This window comes from Suricata suricatta, chromosome 10 (genome assembly GCF_006229205.1).
Source record: "Suricata suricatta isolate VVHF042 chromosome 10, meerkat_22Aug2017_6uvM2_HiC, whole genome shotgun sequence".
Lineage (NCBI taxonomy): Eukaryota > Metazoa > Chordata > Mammalia > Carnivora > Herpestidae > Suricata > Suricata suricatta.
Genome location: NC_043709.1, coordinates 19,051,774 through 19,067,175, shown reverse-complemented (window position 1 = coordinate 19,067,175; position 15,402 = coordinate 19,051,774). Strand labels below are relative to the sequence as shown.

Genomic DNA, 15,402 nt, shown 5'->3' with positions numbered 1-15,402 from the left:
GTATTCAAAATTATTATAAAATATATAAAGCTTCCTGAGAGAGAAGCTCTAGCCATCTGAGGAAAAGAAAATCACTGTTGTCAACACCTTAATCACAAATATGGATAAAGGGAGCATTATTCAATTTTTTATTTTATTGAGTTATTGTCTTTATGGTCTTCAATTAATAGTGGTTCTGAACAACTTTGCTCTATTTTCCCCTACCTCTGGACCTCAGTGACTTTCACCTAATTGTTAATGATATATAAACACATATTAAAGTGTGCTAAAAGAAATCCGTCAGTGAATCTCTTGATATTTTGAATAATTTACCCTATTTGTTAGATTTAAGCATTAAAATATATCTGTTCTGTATATGGACCACAGTACATCTGATAATCCTTTATGCTAGGTTCTATAGTATTACTCTTTTTCTGGAGTAAATAGTTTAATATCCATTCATGGTCCCTTCAAAAGTTTTCCATTCTTCAAATGGTGGTGAGATGTAAATCTTAACCCTTAAAAGTTTTTCAGGCAATAGTCTAAAAAGTGTTTGAAAGTCAGAGTAATTAAAAAAAATTTTTTTTAATGTCTTTTATTTATTTTTGAGAGCCAGAGAGAGAGAGTATGAGCAGGGAAGGGTCAGAGAGAGAGAGAGACACAGAATCTGAAGCAGGCTCCAGGCTCTGAGCTAGCTGTCAGCACAGAGCCTGATGCGGGGCTTGAACCCACGAACCGTGAGATCATGACCTGAGCCGAAGCCGGGCGCTTAACTGACTGAGCCACCCAGGAGCCCCCAAAAATCAGAATAATTTTAATTTACTATCCACTATACATAGTTTTAGGGGTCCAATGCAATCTAAATTTAAAAAATGGGGGTAATTATTCAAAATATCTAAAAAGTCAATGTAGGGTTTCTTTTACTAAAGTTAAATATACATTGCCAAATGGAATTGTTAACATAATTAAAATGTCAGGTGTTAAAAATTCAAGCAGCAAAGTGCCTGGCTGGCTCAGTGAGTGGAGCATGTAACTCTTGATCTCAGGGCCGTGAGTTCAAGCCCCACATTGGGCACAAGCCTACTTAAAAAAAAAAATTCAAGCACTTATTTTGTAATGAGTTGGCCTGGTTTATGCCAGTGGTAGAGATTATGGTGACAAAGGCAAATTGAAGTTTTCTCTAAAACACTATGTGGATCACAATTAAAAAACAACAAAAAAACATTATGTGGATGACAATTAAAATAATAAAAAACATAAGGTTCTTGCTTCAGAGAGAAAAGGTCAAATAGAGCTTTTCAAGTAAATGATATGGGAGATTTTCCCCTCATGGGTGAGCATTCCCTCTCCACTGGCAGAGCTGTGAGCCTTCTTTCTCTGAAAGGAAACATTTGCCCCTGGTCTCTAATAAACTTTTTAGAGTGTGCCTTTCTCCTTAATTTTGTATTCAATACGTTTTTGTATGTACCTCTCCTCAACTATGGTGTCTTTTCCAGGCCTTTATTTCCTATAACCAATTAAAAGGAAAAAGAAATGTATATGATGGGATGATTTTATTAAATGGCTGATAGTCCCTTCTAAGAGAAAATTTATGACTTTGTTGCACAGCAGAAAATTGAAAGAATGTAGAGTCAGAGGATGAGTTGTTACTTTCCAGCTTTTGTATTTTTGTCTAGGCCTTTTACCATTCTGAGCCTGTTTTTATAACTGTGAAATATCCTGCATGTTCCAGAGGATTATAGTGAGGTCTAAATATGAAATATATGAAAGTCCTCTAAAATGTAGTATTTTTGTTGAAGAATTTAGGTTAAGGTTTGAGATGTGCAGTGTGAGATAGGGAGGGGGACAGAAAAATAGCTGCTGCTTCAGAAAAGATAGACCCTAATCCATTTTATTTTTTGCTTCCAAAGGTCATTTCTTCATTTGATATGATGATGTACTTTAGTGCTTTGTGCCTGCAAATTTCAAGACACCTTCATCTAAATATCTTCAAGACTTCATGTCATGAAGCACCTGAACAGGTTCTCAAGCATATTGACTAATAGCCCAAGGAAAAGAGGAGAAGCAGTTAGGGGAACCTATGAGTGAAGGAAATTCCCCTTTGCAGGAGGCTAGTATACAATAAATAAGGTTATATTTGAATGTAAAACATTAAGTCCTGTAGATTCCTTTATATGTTTATTTCAATTGTGAAGCCCTCACTGTATATCAACATTTTTGATCACAGGTATTACCAGAGTATTATAAAATATAAATTAGTTAAAAACAAAACCAAAGAAAGAAATTTCAGTTTTCTGAGGATAAGAAAGTAAACTACTGTGGTTCTAAAGATGAATCTCTTTATCTCAAAAATCCTTATCAGATACTTCGGGTTTTCATTGCTAAGGGATTACATAAAAATTTAGGACTTAAGAATTTTAGCCATCTTAAGGGCAATGCTTACTTTAATTGCTAAAAATTGACAAGTAAGTTCATAATACTGTATAAGTTCATGGATTGTAATACTGTGATTATTGAGTCAAATGATGTTATAAGAAATGATTTTTTTAATTAGCCATTTTTCAAAAGGTTATGTTAATTACTATAGTATAAAAGGAAATACTTGCTTGCAACTAGAATTTAAATGGGCTACTAGAATTTTCTATAATTTGTATTTAGTAAAAGGAATTGGTCTTACCAGTTCAGAAAACAAATGATACATCATTCCTTGATATGGACATTAAACATTCCCTTTTATGAATCATTAAACAGCAGCTAAAGCACAGTTGACATAAGAAAATTAGTAACTTATGAAAACATGACAGTATCTTCCCTTCAGAATATCAGCCAAATTAACCTCAAATACACTGAACTCATGAGGATAGGGAGATGATATAATTATCAGTTGTCCCATCACTAAATACATCATGTACTGATTCTTATCTTTCCACTCTCAAAGTATTTATGTTGCTCACTATGAAAATTAGAACTATTACAAGGATTATTGTGATTCACATTCCCATCTTACCTTATTTTTAATTTTATCCAACAGTCTAGACCATAAGCCATATGATGAAGTAATCAAAATTAAAGGAGTAATGAACAAATACTAGATCTTAGGCAATAAAAAGGCATATTGAAAAAATAGTGAAAAGTAGTATTCCTTAAAAGGAAAAAATATGTAAATTAACATAAAAATCACTCTGGAGTACTTATTTTGCCTCTACTGGTAAACTTTTTAAAGTGTTTGGATAGGACTTTTTAAAAGTATTGTTACTTTAAATAGTACTTAAGATTTACATTCCAACTTTGGCTTAAAACGGAAGTCATTTACAAAATGCAAAAAGACTTAGGAACTATCTCCTTAGATAATCATTAGTTTCTTCCTGTATAACTTATCACAATTAGAAAAAGAGAATTAGTATGGACTTATTTTTTAAGACTTGGAAAACATTAAAACTAAGGTAAAGGTGGGTAATAAGGGCAAAAATTAGAACTTAAAACATGGAAAAACAGGAGAAAATCACTCCTTTTCCCCTAAGGGGATATTTTTGTTTTGATTGATTCAATAAATGTGAAACAATTTAGTATTAAATCAAGTGTTTCATATGTTATGCTGTGTTTAAAAAAATGCACATTTTTAGAGACGAGGTATAAAATTAACTGAAAATGAATGTAATCAAACTTCTGTATATTTACTGAATGTTAAAACTGAAAAACAAAGTATTTTCTAGGTAATTTAAAGACTGATGTGAAGTATTTAAACCATAAGTAATTAGGTATGTTAGATATATTTTTAATCATTACTAAGGGCATGTGTCATTTAATTGTGGACCAAGCCCAATTATATGCCATTTTTATGTCTTTGTGGAAATGACATATTCACAAATCCACATCTTAAAATTGTTTACTTATAGATCTTGTTTGGTTTTCTTAATAGTTTTTAGCAGTTTAATTTATTTCTGAACACAAACCTATGTTGCTTTTAATAAATTTTATAAGTCAATAGAATAGATTTTCTCTTGAAATCTTATTTTAATTAGAATTGGTTGTGTAACTTAATGAGTATATATGATAGGATGTATACATAACATAGATTTTTGTCTGTTTTTTTCTTAGGGAAGAACAATTTAACCTTTTATACTTGTGCTTTTTACCTGTTGGTATTAATACAGATACACTGAAGCCAAAACCTGAAATTAAATCATTTTTATTGCTCGAAGTTACTTGACAAGTGTTAAAGAGATAAATTCACAATTACAATTAAAGAACTGAAGGCTTGGTATATATAATTTAGGAATTGCTACTACTCACATAACTATTCAGCTCTATGTGAAGGTTAACAGAAAGGGGTTCTTGCACTGAAGCTAAAGATTAACACAATGTATTATTTTAAACTAGAATATTTAAACCACTCTAAAGAATTACATGTCCTTAGCTAATGTTATAATTGTATCATATTATTTAGGTTCAAGTTCTTCCTTCAAAGAGTCATCAGAATAACATGGATTGAAGAGACTTTCGAACGCTTGCCATCTCTTGCTGCTGCTGTTAACGTGAAAGGAAATATTAAACATTTGTTTAATTTTTAGATAAGTGTTATACATATTTCAGCAAATAAAATACTTCAATGCTTGCATTAATCCTTATTTTTTCTCAGTTTAAAATATAATGACTTACAGTTTCCATCATAATTTTTTTTTGCAACATAGCCATTTCTTTTCTAAGTTCATTTTGTGCGCCGGTAAGTAGATTATGATGATTCTTTTCAAAGTCTTCCATATTCTAAAACGCAAAAGGCTAGTTCAGTTACCACCACTTTTCATCTTCTAAACTTGTATAATTAGTTTTCAAAAGTAGGATCTTCCGGTGTACCTGGGTGGCTTAGTCAGTTAAGCATCTGACTTAGGCTCAGGTTACCATGTCGCAGTCAGTTGGTTCGAGCCCTGCATGGGGCTCTTATACTGACATCTCAGAGGCTGGAGCCTGCCTCAGATTCTGTGTCTCCCTCTCTCTCTGCCCACCCCCCCCACTTGCATGCTCTCTCTCGCTCTGTCAAAAATAAACGTTAAAAAAAATTAAAGAGGTGCCTGGGTGGCTCAGTTGGTTAAGTATCCAACTCTTAATTTAGGCTTAGGTCATGATCTCACAGTTCATGAGTTCGAGCACCAAGTTGGGCTTTGGCAAGCACAGAGCCTGCTTGTGATTCTCTTTCTCTCTCTTTCTCTCTCTCTCTCTCTGCCCCTCCCCTGCCCATGCTCACACTGTGTCTCTCAAAATAAATAAATAAATTTTTAAAAAATTAAAAAGGTAGGATCTTTAAATAATGTGTATTATTTATTCCAAATAAACATATTCTAAGTAATAGTAGAAACCGAGATACCCACTAAGGAATAAAAAGCATCAAACATGGATCAAATGTTATTATAGGAGGTATGACAGTAGTGTATTTTAATTAAAATAACAAGTTAATGAGTTGTTAAGGTCAAAATAGAACAACAACAAAAAAGAAAACCATTATTTTTAAAGTTTCTAATAAGCCTTCAAAATAGCAAGTAGTTATTATGTTACTATGACTAATAGTCAATGGGATGTGAATTTATTACAGGGAATAAAATGATCTATAATATACCTCTTTTTTCAATTTATGAGAAACAAATTATGTTATAAATCTCTACTATTCACCTAACTCCCATATGTAAAAAATACTACATTAAGTGTTGTAGAAAAATTAAAAAATTATAATACATGATTACACTCTTATTCCAATAAGAAACATAAACAATGCAAAATTTTATCATAGGAATAGAAATGCAACTTGCAGTGGCAATGTAGTACAAACTTTAGGGAATAATTCCGATTTAGTTGGCAAAAGAATACAATTTCAATAGAGAAAGAAAACATAAAAATATTTTAGGGCAAGAGCAGAAGCATATTGGAAGTACATAGTGAGTTCAGAGAAAGCAATTATCTGGAGGAGAGGGAATTACCAGATAAATGTAGTAATTGAAGCATAAAAAGAGGACACATTATGGGCTGGAGGGGTGGGTGTGTAGATCTTAAATACATAAGAACTGAAAATGAGAAATTACTGACTTTTTCAAGAGGGAAAAGATGTTTTAGGAAAATAGTATGACAGACCTATGAAGAGTAGTTTGATGAACAGAAAAATCAGTTGAGGTTTAATAGTATAAGCAAAGAATGATGAGGTTGTAAACTAGGGATAGTACTTTGGGAATTAAAAGAAAGAACCATTGCAGCAAAAATTACAGGACTTACTAATAACTGGATGTGAAGAATAAGGGAATCAAATATAATACTAAAATTCCTAATTTAAGTTTAACAGCAATAAGATTTAGAAGAAATCTTTTCTGGTACTTTACCTACCTTCACCAATTAACAAGTGGTTTTTAGAGTGCATTAGATCAAGATGATTGGAAACTTTTTTTAAAAAACATACTTATTTTTGAAAGAGCGCAATCAGGGAAGGGGCAAAGGAAGGGGACAGAGGATCCAAAGCATGTTCTGCAATGACAGCAGGGAACCCAATATGGGGCTTGAACTCACGAACTGAACCATGAGATCATGACCTGAGCCAAAGTCAGACGCTCAACCAATTGAGCCACCCAGGTGCGTCTGATTGGGAACACTTTTAAAACATAACTTCCATGTACATACATACTAATTCTTTAAAACCAATTGTTTTAAACTATTTTATTAGTTTATTTAGAGCATCCCAATTCCTTTAAAAGGGTGACATTTTAATATTTGAGCAAGATTATCTGAAAGCATCCCCATCAAAAGAAAAGAAAGTATGTGCAGGATTTCAAGGAACTCCTATGAACAGATACTTAAAAAACATATATCTGCATGAATAAGAGGCCATTGCCACAAACCACAATTTGCTAAAATGCGTATGTGTCAGAAAATTCTCAATCCACAAATTTTTAATCACTGGCTTTTTCATTCTATGTCTGAACCATCTCATGATTATAAGTTGGCATAAAAAGCTATTTTTAGTCACTGTAATAATCCTAAAAGTAAATATACCATAAAGTACATATATAATACATAAGAGAATAAAATATTCCTCATTTTCAATTGGGTAATTTCTATTTAGCAAATACTAGAGATACAAAGATAAGTAAAAGACTACCTAGAAGTGATTTATGGATGTTCTATTTTTAGTTAAGAGAACTATCACTAAAGTTAATAAAGTATGAATTTTATGCATCATACATACACTTAGGTAAAATTCCCAATTCACCATTTTATGTCTTTAATAATCCCACAATAACATCAGAGTCTTAAAATGAAAATATATTTAACACTTAAATAAAAATGGAAAGTAATTAAGAATTTAAAATATATAAGCAAAATGTTTCCCTTAAGCTTAGAAGTAAATTATCTTCTATTTCCAAATATAATGTTATATAAGAATGTATTACATAACCAAATGCAACACACCTTTATGAACTGCTCATGTAACTGTCTAATTGTTTTCAGTCTCTGGCTCTGAACAATTCTAGATTGTTGAAGAGCCTTTTGTTGCTGTTGGAACAGGTTCTACAAGTGTAAAAGAAAAAAAAATTGTAACAATTTGGGTAAAATTTATAATTTAGCAAAAAATAATTCTGCATTAAATTTAAAAGATATAGTTTTTAAATCAACACTGTTTTAAGAGGTACCTGGGTGGCTCAGTTGGTTAAGCGTTTGACTTTGGCTCAGGTCATGATCTCCTGGCTCCTAAGTTGGAGCCCTGCGTCACACTCTATGCTGACAGCTCAGAGCCTGGAGCCTGCCTCAGATTCTCTGTTTTTCTATCTCTCTCTGCCCCAACCCCACTCATACTGTCTCTCTCAAAAATAAACATTAAAAAAATTAACACTTTTAACTATTATTACCAAGTTCACCACCATATACAACAATAATGTAGTAAACCTAACAGTCATTGAGTAGGAACACTTAACAATACTCAGAATATGTTTTAATTCTTGGTACTTTCAGTATCAACATGGGTAATCCTTCCAATAATTTTCAGTTTCTTGGCCTACTTTCCACCAATGGTTTTTTGTCTCCCATCAAACTTTAGCCATTTGCTCAAATACTCATACCCTAGATTTTGTATTTGCCATTATACATAGTATTAACAATACTCTACATAGTATTAACAATAGCAAACTGCATAGTAACCATGTGTTAGATATTACTCTGAACTCTTCAAATTCAACTTTCCAGCTACTCTGTCTGCAACTGGTCATGACTGCAGAAAACCCCACACTTATGGTGGCAGGTCTCTCTTTAAATTATGATCACTGTGATCACAGCCTAAATTGGGTCCTTCATGCTACTTGGAAATTACATTTTCCTAGTCTATTCACTGGCCCACTCTTCAGGAAAGTATACCTTCTCATCTGACTTCAAAAAGCAACATCTTTTCTACCATCTAATGACCTTAATTATTTCACTAAATAAATAGAAGTAATCCAAAGAGAACTCTGGGTCTTTATCACTATATCTACCTACACACCTATATATCTATCTGTGCTCACATACTCTACCTTATTTCCTATTTTTAAGGATGAACTATCCTTGTTCTCTGGGACAGCCAATTTTTTCATATGTCCCAACCATTCTAAAGAATTCAGCAATTATCCCCCTCTTTCATTTTTTTAAACATTTATTTATTTTTGAGAGACAGATCATGAGCAGGGGAGGGGCAAAGAGAGAGAGGGACACACAGATTCAGAAGCTGGCTCCAGGCTCTGAGTTGTCAGCACAGAGCCCAAAGCGGGACTCAAACCCATGAACTGTGAGATCATGACCTGAGCTGAAGTCAGCTGCTAAACCGACTGAGCCACCTGGGCACCCCTGTCCCTGTCTTTCAATTACTTACTTTTTCTCAAGATTATTCCTGTTAGCACACAAACATGTTGCTTTTTCTCCATTCTTAAACAAAAAAAACGTATTCCTTTTCTACTCAGGCTACCACCCCATTTCTATCTTTCCTATTCTCTCTTATACTCATTCCAGTCAACTTTTTGCACTTACTTTTCTGCCAGAATCATTCTGATCAAGAACACTAGCAACCTCCACATTGCCAAATCTACCCTATTTGGCCTATAAACAGCATATGGCAAAGTTTATCCCCTCTCTTAAAAGGGTTTCTTGACTTCACTTGGAGTCACTTTCTTTCTACCTATTATTAGGCCACTCATTCTCAGTCTCCTTTTCTGGTTCTCCATCATCTTCTTGAACTCTAAACAATGAAGTACTTATTCCAGAGCTCAGTTCTTAGACTTCTCTTTTACATTTACAAGCTCCCTTGGTGATCTTATCCAATATCATGGTTAAATGCTGTCTTTATGTTGAGAATTCCCAATTTTGTAAATTCACCTCATTTCTCTTTCCAGAACTCCAGACTCATACCAACGGACTACTCAACACATCCCTTTGGTTGTTTCATATTAACATTTATAAAACTGAGCTGATCAACCAACCCTAAGATTATTTAATATGAATAGTACCTTACCTCTTAAATAAGAAATGTGTGATAATTTTATAAATGAAAGAATTAAATAAAAGGATAGTTAACATAGTTATATATTGGGGGGGGCTCACTTCCATCTCCCATAGAGATGGGCAGGTAACAACAGTCTGGCCATTAAGAGAAAACCATGTTTTAACCATAATGACTAGATCAGGAATGGGCAAAAAGTCCAAACTAGACCAATCATCTTCCTCCAGAGGACTTTTCTTTCTGCCACTTATTGAGAAAGTCTATTTTAGTCCACTGGGGTTACTAAACTTGTAGCAAGTTTACAAATGCAAGAAGCTATCTTGCTTATCACACTGAAAGAGCCTATTAAGAATTGAGAGAGCCAAATGACAGTATATAAGCAATCCTCCGTTACATGCATCCAGCTATGCCTGAAGCCAAACTATCCCTGGACTTCTTTTATATAACCCAATAATGTTTTTTGTACCTTGACAATTTCTGTCACTTGGAACTGCAAGAATCACAACCAATCTAGAAAGCAAAGGCCACCAGCTTTTATAAGTATGGAATGCCCCATAATTCTCTGGTTTACCACTCAGCAGGACCAAAACACAACCAGCATGGGAAGTGAAACCCAGCTGAGTGTCATAGATATATACACAGCTAGGCTCTCCATTCCTCCTTGACACTTGATTATAATAGATTAATTATAAAACTAAATGTGATACAAACAGATAGTTTTTCTTGTTGTTCCTCAGCTTTCTGCATATCTATATCCCACTGATGAAACAAAGCCAGAAATTGCTGAGAATACTCTCGGTTAAGCTTCTTCCTGTAGAACACAATAATGAATATTTTCATATTTCATACCAATAATGGAAAAATTCAAAACAAAATTGATTTGACATAATTTATACTACAATAAAAGAAGGAAATAATGGCTCCTTAAATGTTCAGATGTGAACCTAAAAGTAAAATTAATGCTGATTCTAGAAGTATTGATTTTCCTAACCAGCTAACAGAAAAGCCTTCTCACATGCTTTACTTCTGAAAAACTATGGAAGTTTTATTATAGATATACATTTTCCTGAAAAGTCCATTTTATCTCCATGCAGCTTCTCATTTTCTCCAACTAAATATAGGTTCCAATATGATAAAGATTAAATGAAGTTACTATGTTTATATGTACGATTTCCAAATAGAAATATTTCACTTAATTTTTCCCCATTTTGGTATAACAATGATTTTGTAAACAGTAACAGTTAAGCCATCAGCTAAAATAAACAGATTATTTACAGTAAGATTCTACATTGTTAAATAGGTAAATATCAATAAGACTCATAATTTATATGACATTCACTTTTTATTCAGTCTGTGAATTTCTAGAATGCATGTAAATAACTTTTATAGAAAAGAAAAACCTCAATGGTTATTTAAATGGAGAAAAAGATAATCATTGATTTCTAGGAAATCATCTCAAGTCTATGAAGGAGTACAGTTATAAGATGAAAGGACAAGCCAAATATATTTTTTACTAGAGACACCAATAAATAGAAGATGATAGTATTTTTCATAATTTGTACCAATGAATACTAAGAAATTATAAAAATGTTGTGTCTGTGAAAAACCAACAATCTTACCTTTTCTCTTGTTGGGTTTTCCAAATATTCTCAATTTTCTGGTTACTATTTTTGAGAGAAGTCTTGGCATACATTTCTAGTCTTTTTCTCTTGGCAAGAAGAGCCATGTTAATGCCAGCTTTATTGAAAACAAATACTTATGAAAACTTAGTGTTGAAGAAAATTATCTTGTTGCCACATGTTCAAATTAAATAGAGGTATAGTTGGTTTAACAGTGTTGGAAAGACATTTAAAATTAAATCTTAAAGTATATTAAAAAGCAAGATTGCTTCTTTTCTAAGAAAACTTTCAGCTATTAGTATCCCAAATCTGACTTTCCTAACTAGAGTTAATTTTTTAATTTTGAGATGATTTGAAAAAGCTAAACATGAAAAAAAGGGGGTCTTAAAGATAGACTTTATCTCCTGAGAAAATACTAGTAGGGCTAAATTTTTCTAAATTTGTAAAATACTCTCCAACTGAAAGACCTCATTTAGATGAGTTATTGCTAGAACTCATCATATGAAACACACAAAATTATTTTTAACAGTTAAATAATAAAATTATTTTTAAAAATACAGTGATACTTTATAATTTTTACCAAAAGAAGCACAATACAAGCATAGAAAAATCTTAAGTAAATATTCAATCAATTCATTCAAGACCCTTTTAAATACTTTCATGGAACTTTTTATCTGAACTTATTAAAGGAAAAATTTTTTTCTTATTGAATTATAGATGACACACAATGTTATATATTAGTTTCAGGTATACACCATAGTGATTTGTGGAGCTTTTTTTACCCATAAGCACTGCATTTCATCAAATTTTTAATACTTCAAATAATACTTTGCTAAATACATGCATAGGGAACTTTGCATTAACAGTTATTTTTCAGGAATCATGATGGATCTGTAGTATTATACAAATATATTTTCAATACCCACCTATCATAAATTTAGAAGACATTATAAAACAAACATTTTTCCACCACAAAATAGATGGAAGCCTTGAAAATACACTCGGCTGAATAAATAATTCGTAGAGAGGAGCCAAATACTGACTTGTTTTTCAGAATACTATCCCCTGATACAGTAAATGTAACTAATATTTCATATACCATTTAAAGTTTATGAACTTTTAATCCTATTATATATCTCTTTTTAGCTAGCAGGGTTACCTTTCTCAACTATATAGTTTAATAACGTAAAAAACAACAATAAAGAGGTATTTTAAAGGCTTCAATTTATACTGCCCCTCCTAAAGAACAAAGGAATGTCATAGAAAATAACCGAGAAAATGAAAAACTGACATATATACATACACGTGTGTTTGTAGCACTTGGTCTCTGACTTTGTAAAGTCCATACAAAAGAGGAGTAGAGACTTTACCCCTCCATTTTTGTTCTAAAATTTCACAGTCCATTAAACTCAAACATGTATAAAATAAAAACACCATTCTTATCTCACCATTGTTAGTACCATTCTTACTCATCACACTGACAACTGGAGAAGGTTAAGTAAGGAAGGCTATGTAGTTGAATCACACATACGTACACAAAATCTTATATATGAGGACAGGGCATTAGGTAACAGTCTTGTAGTTCACTGATAAACAGGTCCTATTACACAAGTTATGTGTTATAGGATTTAAAATAATTTTCTTAAAATACAGATGTCTCCTAAAACATACCTCCAAGTCTTTCCAGTATAGTGTGTACTTCACCCCTGTGAAATTACATTAAAAAAAAAACTTTTAATTAAGAATCAAAATATCACACACCCAGTATTTTACATACAATAGTTGCCGGACAACCAAAGTAGACTTTGCTTAAAGTACTTTATGTGACAGGCAAAAATTATTTTGAGCACATCACCCCATATCTTCAAATATTCCTGCAGATGTCCTTTTCTTCCCACGCTTATGAATTCCTGGAATCTTCCCTGCATTGACAATAAGAACGAAAAATATTTTCAAAACTAAGTATGCAATTGTGGTAATTTTTCATGGTGTAATATCTTAATCTTGAGGCCTTTTAGGATTTTTTGCCAACATAACTTTTTAAAGCAGACATATAAATATAGTACGTCATCTGCAGTTTGGATGCAATTAAGTCAGGATCCATGACCATTTTATAGGAACAATTTTGCAAGTCTTCCTGTCTTAATGTCACAGTAGGCCAGGTTTTTATTTATTTTTACATATTATACGTATTTATGCCATAAATGTTACATATTTTATTTCTCAGTCAATCGGACATCTGGAGAATAATGACTGTAAAGGCAAGAGATGCTGCGTAACCTTTTCTAACTCCAAATGAGAAACATGAAACACCTCAAAATGCTTTACAAATAAAGTTTTATTATAGTTTAAAATGTAGTGCATTCAACACACCCGAAGTACAGACATGGTAACTGCCCGACAATAGTAGATACACTGTACCTTTAGTGACATCCTCCTCTGAATCCTTCAGATCTTGCTCTTCTTTCACAAAGTCATAGGCTCGTAAGACCTGATCCTGCAGTGACATCCTCCGAGATTTCCCCGAATGCTTTCTTCCAGATGGCACCATATTTAGATGTTTTCTGGGCTTTAAAAAATAGATCAAACGTTCTGAATCCAAAGACACCACTTAAGGAAACTGGTAAATTTCAAAATTAGCAATATCAGATTAAGATTCTCTTGGCTGAATAGTATTTAGGGCGTCTCCTCAATCTGTTGGCCCAAAAGTTAACAAAAAAGATAATGATAGCATCGACGGAGAGTTCGCCTCCGAGGACTGAGATAGGAATTTTAGTTCCTCCTCCGCCAGATTCCGGCTAAATTCGGGGAAATCTAGTGTGCGCACTTCAGTCATAAAGCGAGGTTGTAGTTGTTGACAGGATCGGTTGTGGGCATGCCCCAAAGTACGTTGACAGCAAACTAAATTTAAAATAAAAACGTTCTGTAATCTGCGCCTCGGAAAATCACAATTCCACGTAAGATTTTTCACAACATAGACATCGAGGGAAAATGAAGAAAAGCCCTCAGTTCATTTTAATTGTTTCTGACATGTTTGGGGGCGGGGACGAGGCAGAGACGCGACCCAGACTAAGGCCCACCAGCCTCCCAGATAGAAACTTGTCTAGGGCGTTGAGACCTGTCAAACCCTGCTCAGCCCGCAGCTTTCCATCCGTCCCTCGTCCCTCGCCCGCTCACTGCCCTGCCTTGGCTGAAGTTCACTGACTTAATTTTCCTGTCAGAGGCCCCACCCAGGTGGTGCCAATCGGAAAGATTTACCTCACAAATTGAGAGAAGCCTCTAGCGCGGACTCCGCGCTAGACAGTCTTCCCGTCCTCCCGCCTGAAAAAAACCCCACAATGGCCGATCGCCACAGCTATAGATCCCTCTACGGGTGGCCCCACCACTCCAGATCCCCACCTCAGGTAACCGCTTGACTGCCGCGACGCTCCTCTGAGGCAACTCAAAAATCCCGCGGGAGAAAAGCCGGGCGCCCCTCGTTTGGAAGCGTCGCTGATTGGCTGGTGGTCACGCGCAAGGGTGTGGAAGGCCAAAGGCTCCGCCCCCCACGGTAACGGACCTCGAGACTGAGACCACAGCCCGGCGTGCTTTGCAGGCGGTAGCTTGAGCGTGTACCGCGCTTGAGGTATGTTCTCTTCTAGTTTTGTTTTTTAATATGTTTCAATTTTTTGTAACATTTGAAAGTTGCAGAAGAATATGTAAGTTATGAAACATGGTGAACACATTGCATTTTTTGTGATGTAGGATTTTACCGGAACTTTTGGAATCTACTCAAGATTGCCTTTCTAGCCCATTCCCCACCATTCCCCTTTCAGAGATACTTTTTTAATTATCTCAGATTTTGTGTAAATCTTCCTTCTTCCTGTTTCCTAAGTTTTGTTACCACACATAAGTGCCTTTAACCTTGGTTGGTTTTGTTTGCGTTTGGGCCGAACAACAACAACAACAACAAAAACATACCGTTTTGTTTGTAATATTCTGCCTCTCTTCACATTACCTCACTAAGAGAATCTATATTATTAGGTGTAGCCATAGTTCTTTCATTTTCACTGCTGTATAATATTTTATTGTAATTCAATGATCCGTAGTTTATTCCATGAATGTGTGGGTGCTTTCAGAGTACAACCTGCATAAACAATGCCTTCTGTGAAATTCTGATCTACGTAGAGCTAAAGTTTTTGCAGACAATCTAGGTATGAAGTTGCTAGGTCATAAGCTGGATGATAATTCAGTAATGGGCAACTGGTTTCCAATTTATACTCCCACCGACAGAATTCCCATTGTTCAATTCACTCACCACTTGGA

The 15,402-nt window shown here is 34.0% G+C and overlaps 2 protein-coding genes across 4 annotated transcripts in view; one reads left to right on the top strand and one right to left on the bottom strand.

Annotated features, from left to right (window-relative positions):
* Positions 1 to 4,601, top strand: part of CHPT1 (choline phosphotransferase 1) — a gene marked incomplete at its 5' end in the record, with an annotated part of 31,330 nt that extends 26,729 nt beyond the window's left edge. The window contains 2 exons of the mRNA XM_029955432.1: positions 1,890 to 2,089; positions 4,427 to 4,601. Of these exons, the coding sequence (XP_029811292.1) occupies positions 1,890 to 2,021 (132 nt within the window). The remainder of the gene's footprint in view (positions 1 to 1,889; positions 2,090 to 4,426) is intronic.
* Positions 4,153 to 14,576, bottom strand: SYCP3 (synaptonemal complex protein 3). Of its 3 annotated transcripts, none has more exons than XM_029954062.1 (9): positions 14,497 to 14,576; positions 13,519 to 13,666; positions 12,953 to 13,019; positions 12,769 to 12,803; positions 11,098 to 11,215; positions 10,190 to 10,289; positions 7,426 to 7,524; positions 4,639 to 4,743; positions 4,153 to 4,506 (listed from the first exon to the last, which is right to left on the bottom strand). In XM_029954062.1, exons 2-9 carry the CDS (start codon positions 13,646 to 13,648, stop codon positions 4,453 to 4,455), a joined length of 708 nt encoding a protein of 235 aa, XP_029809922.1. In that variant the 5' UTR covers positions 13,649 to 13,666; positions 14,497 to 14,576; the 3' UTR covers positions 4,153 to 4,452. The 3 variants fall into 3 exon arrangements, with proteins under 3 accessions (XP_029809922.1, XP_029809923.1, XP_029809924.1); XM_029954063.1 differs by lacking the exon at positions 14,497 to 14,576 and adding an exon at positions 14,356 to 14,446; XM_029954064.1 differs by lacking the exon at positions 14,497 to 14,576 and adding an exon at positions 14,216 to 14,235.
* Positions 14,577 to 15,402: the final 826 nt, after the last annotated feature.

Coding starts and splice junctions, on each gene's coding strand:
- SYCP3 (XM_029954062.1), bottom strand. CDS start 13,648: ATGGTGCCATCTGGAAGAAAGCATTCGGGGAAATCTCGGAGGATGTCA. Junction 7,525..10,189: donor AACAACAAGAAAAACTATCT/GTTTGTATCACA, acceptor TTACACTTGTAG/AACCTGTTCCAACAGCAACA. Junction 4,744..7,425: donor TACATGAGCAGTTCATAAAG/GTGTGTTGCATT, acceptor TTTGCGTTTTAG/AATATGGAAGACTTTGAAAA.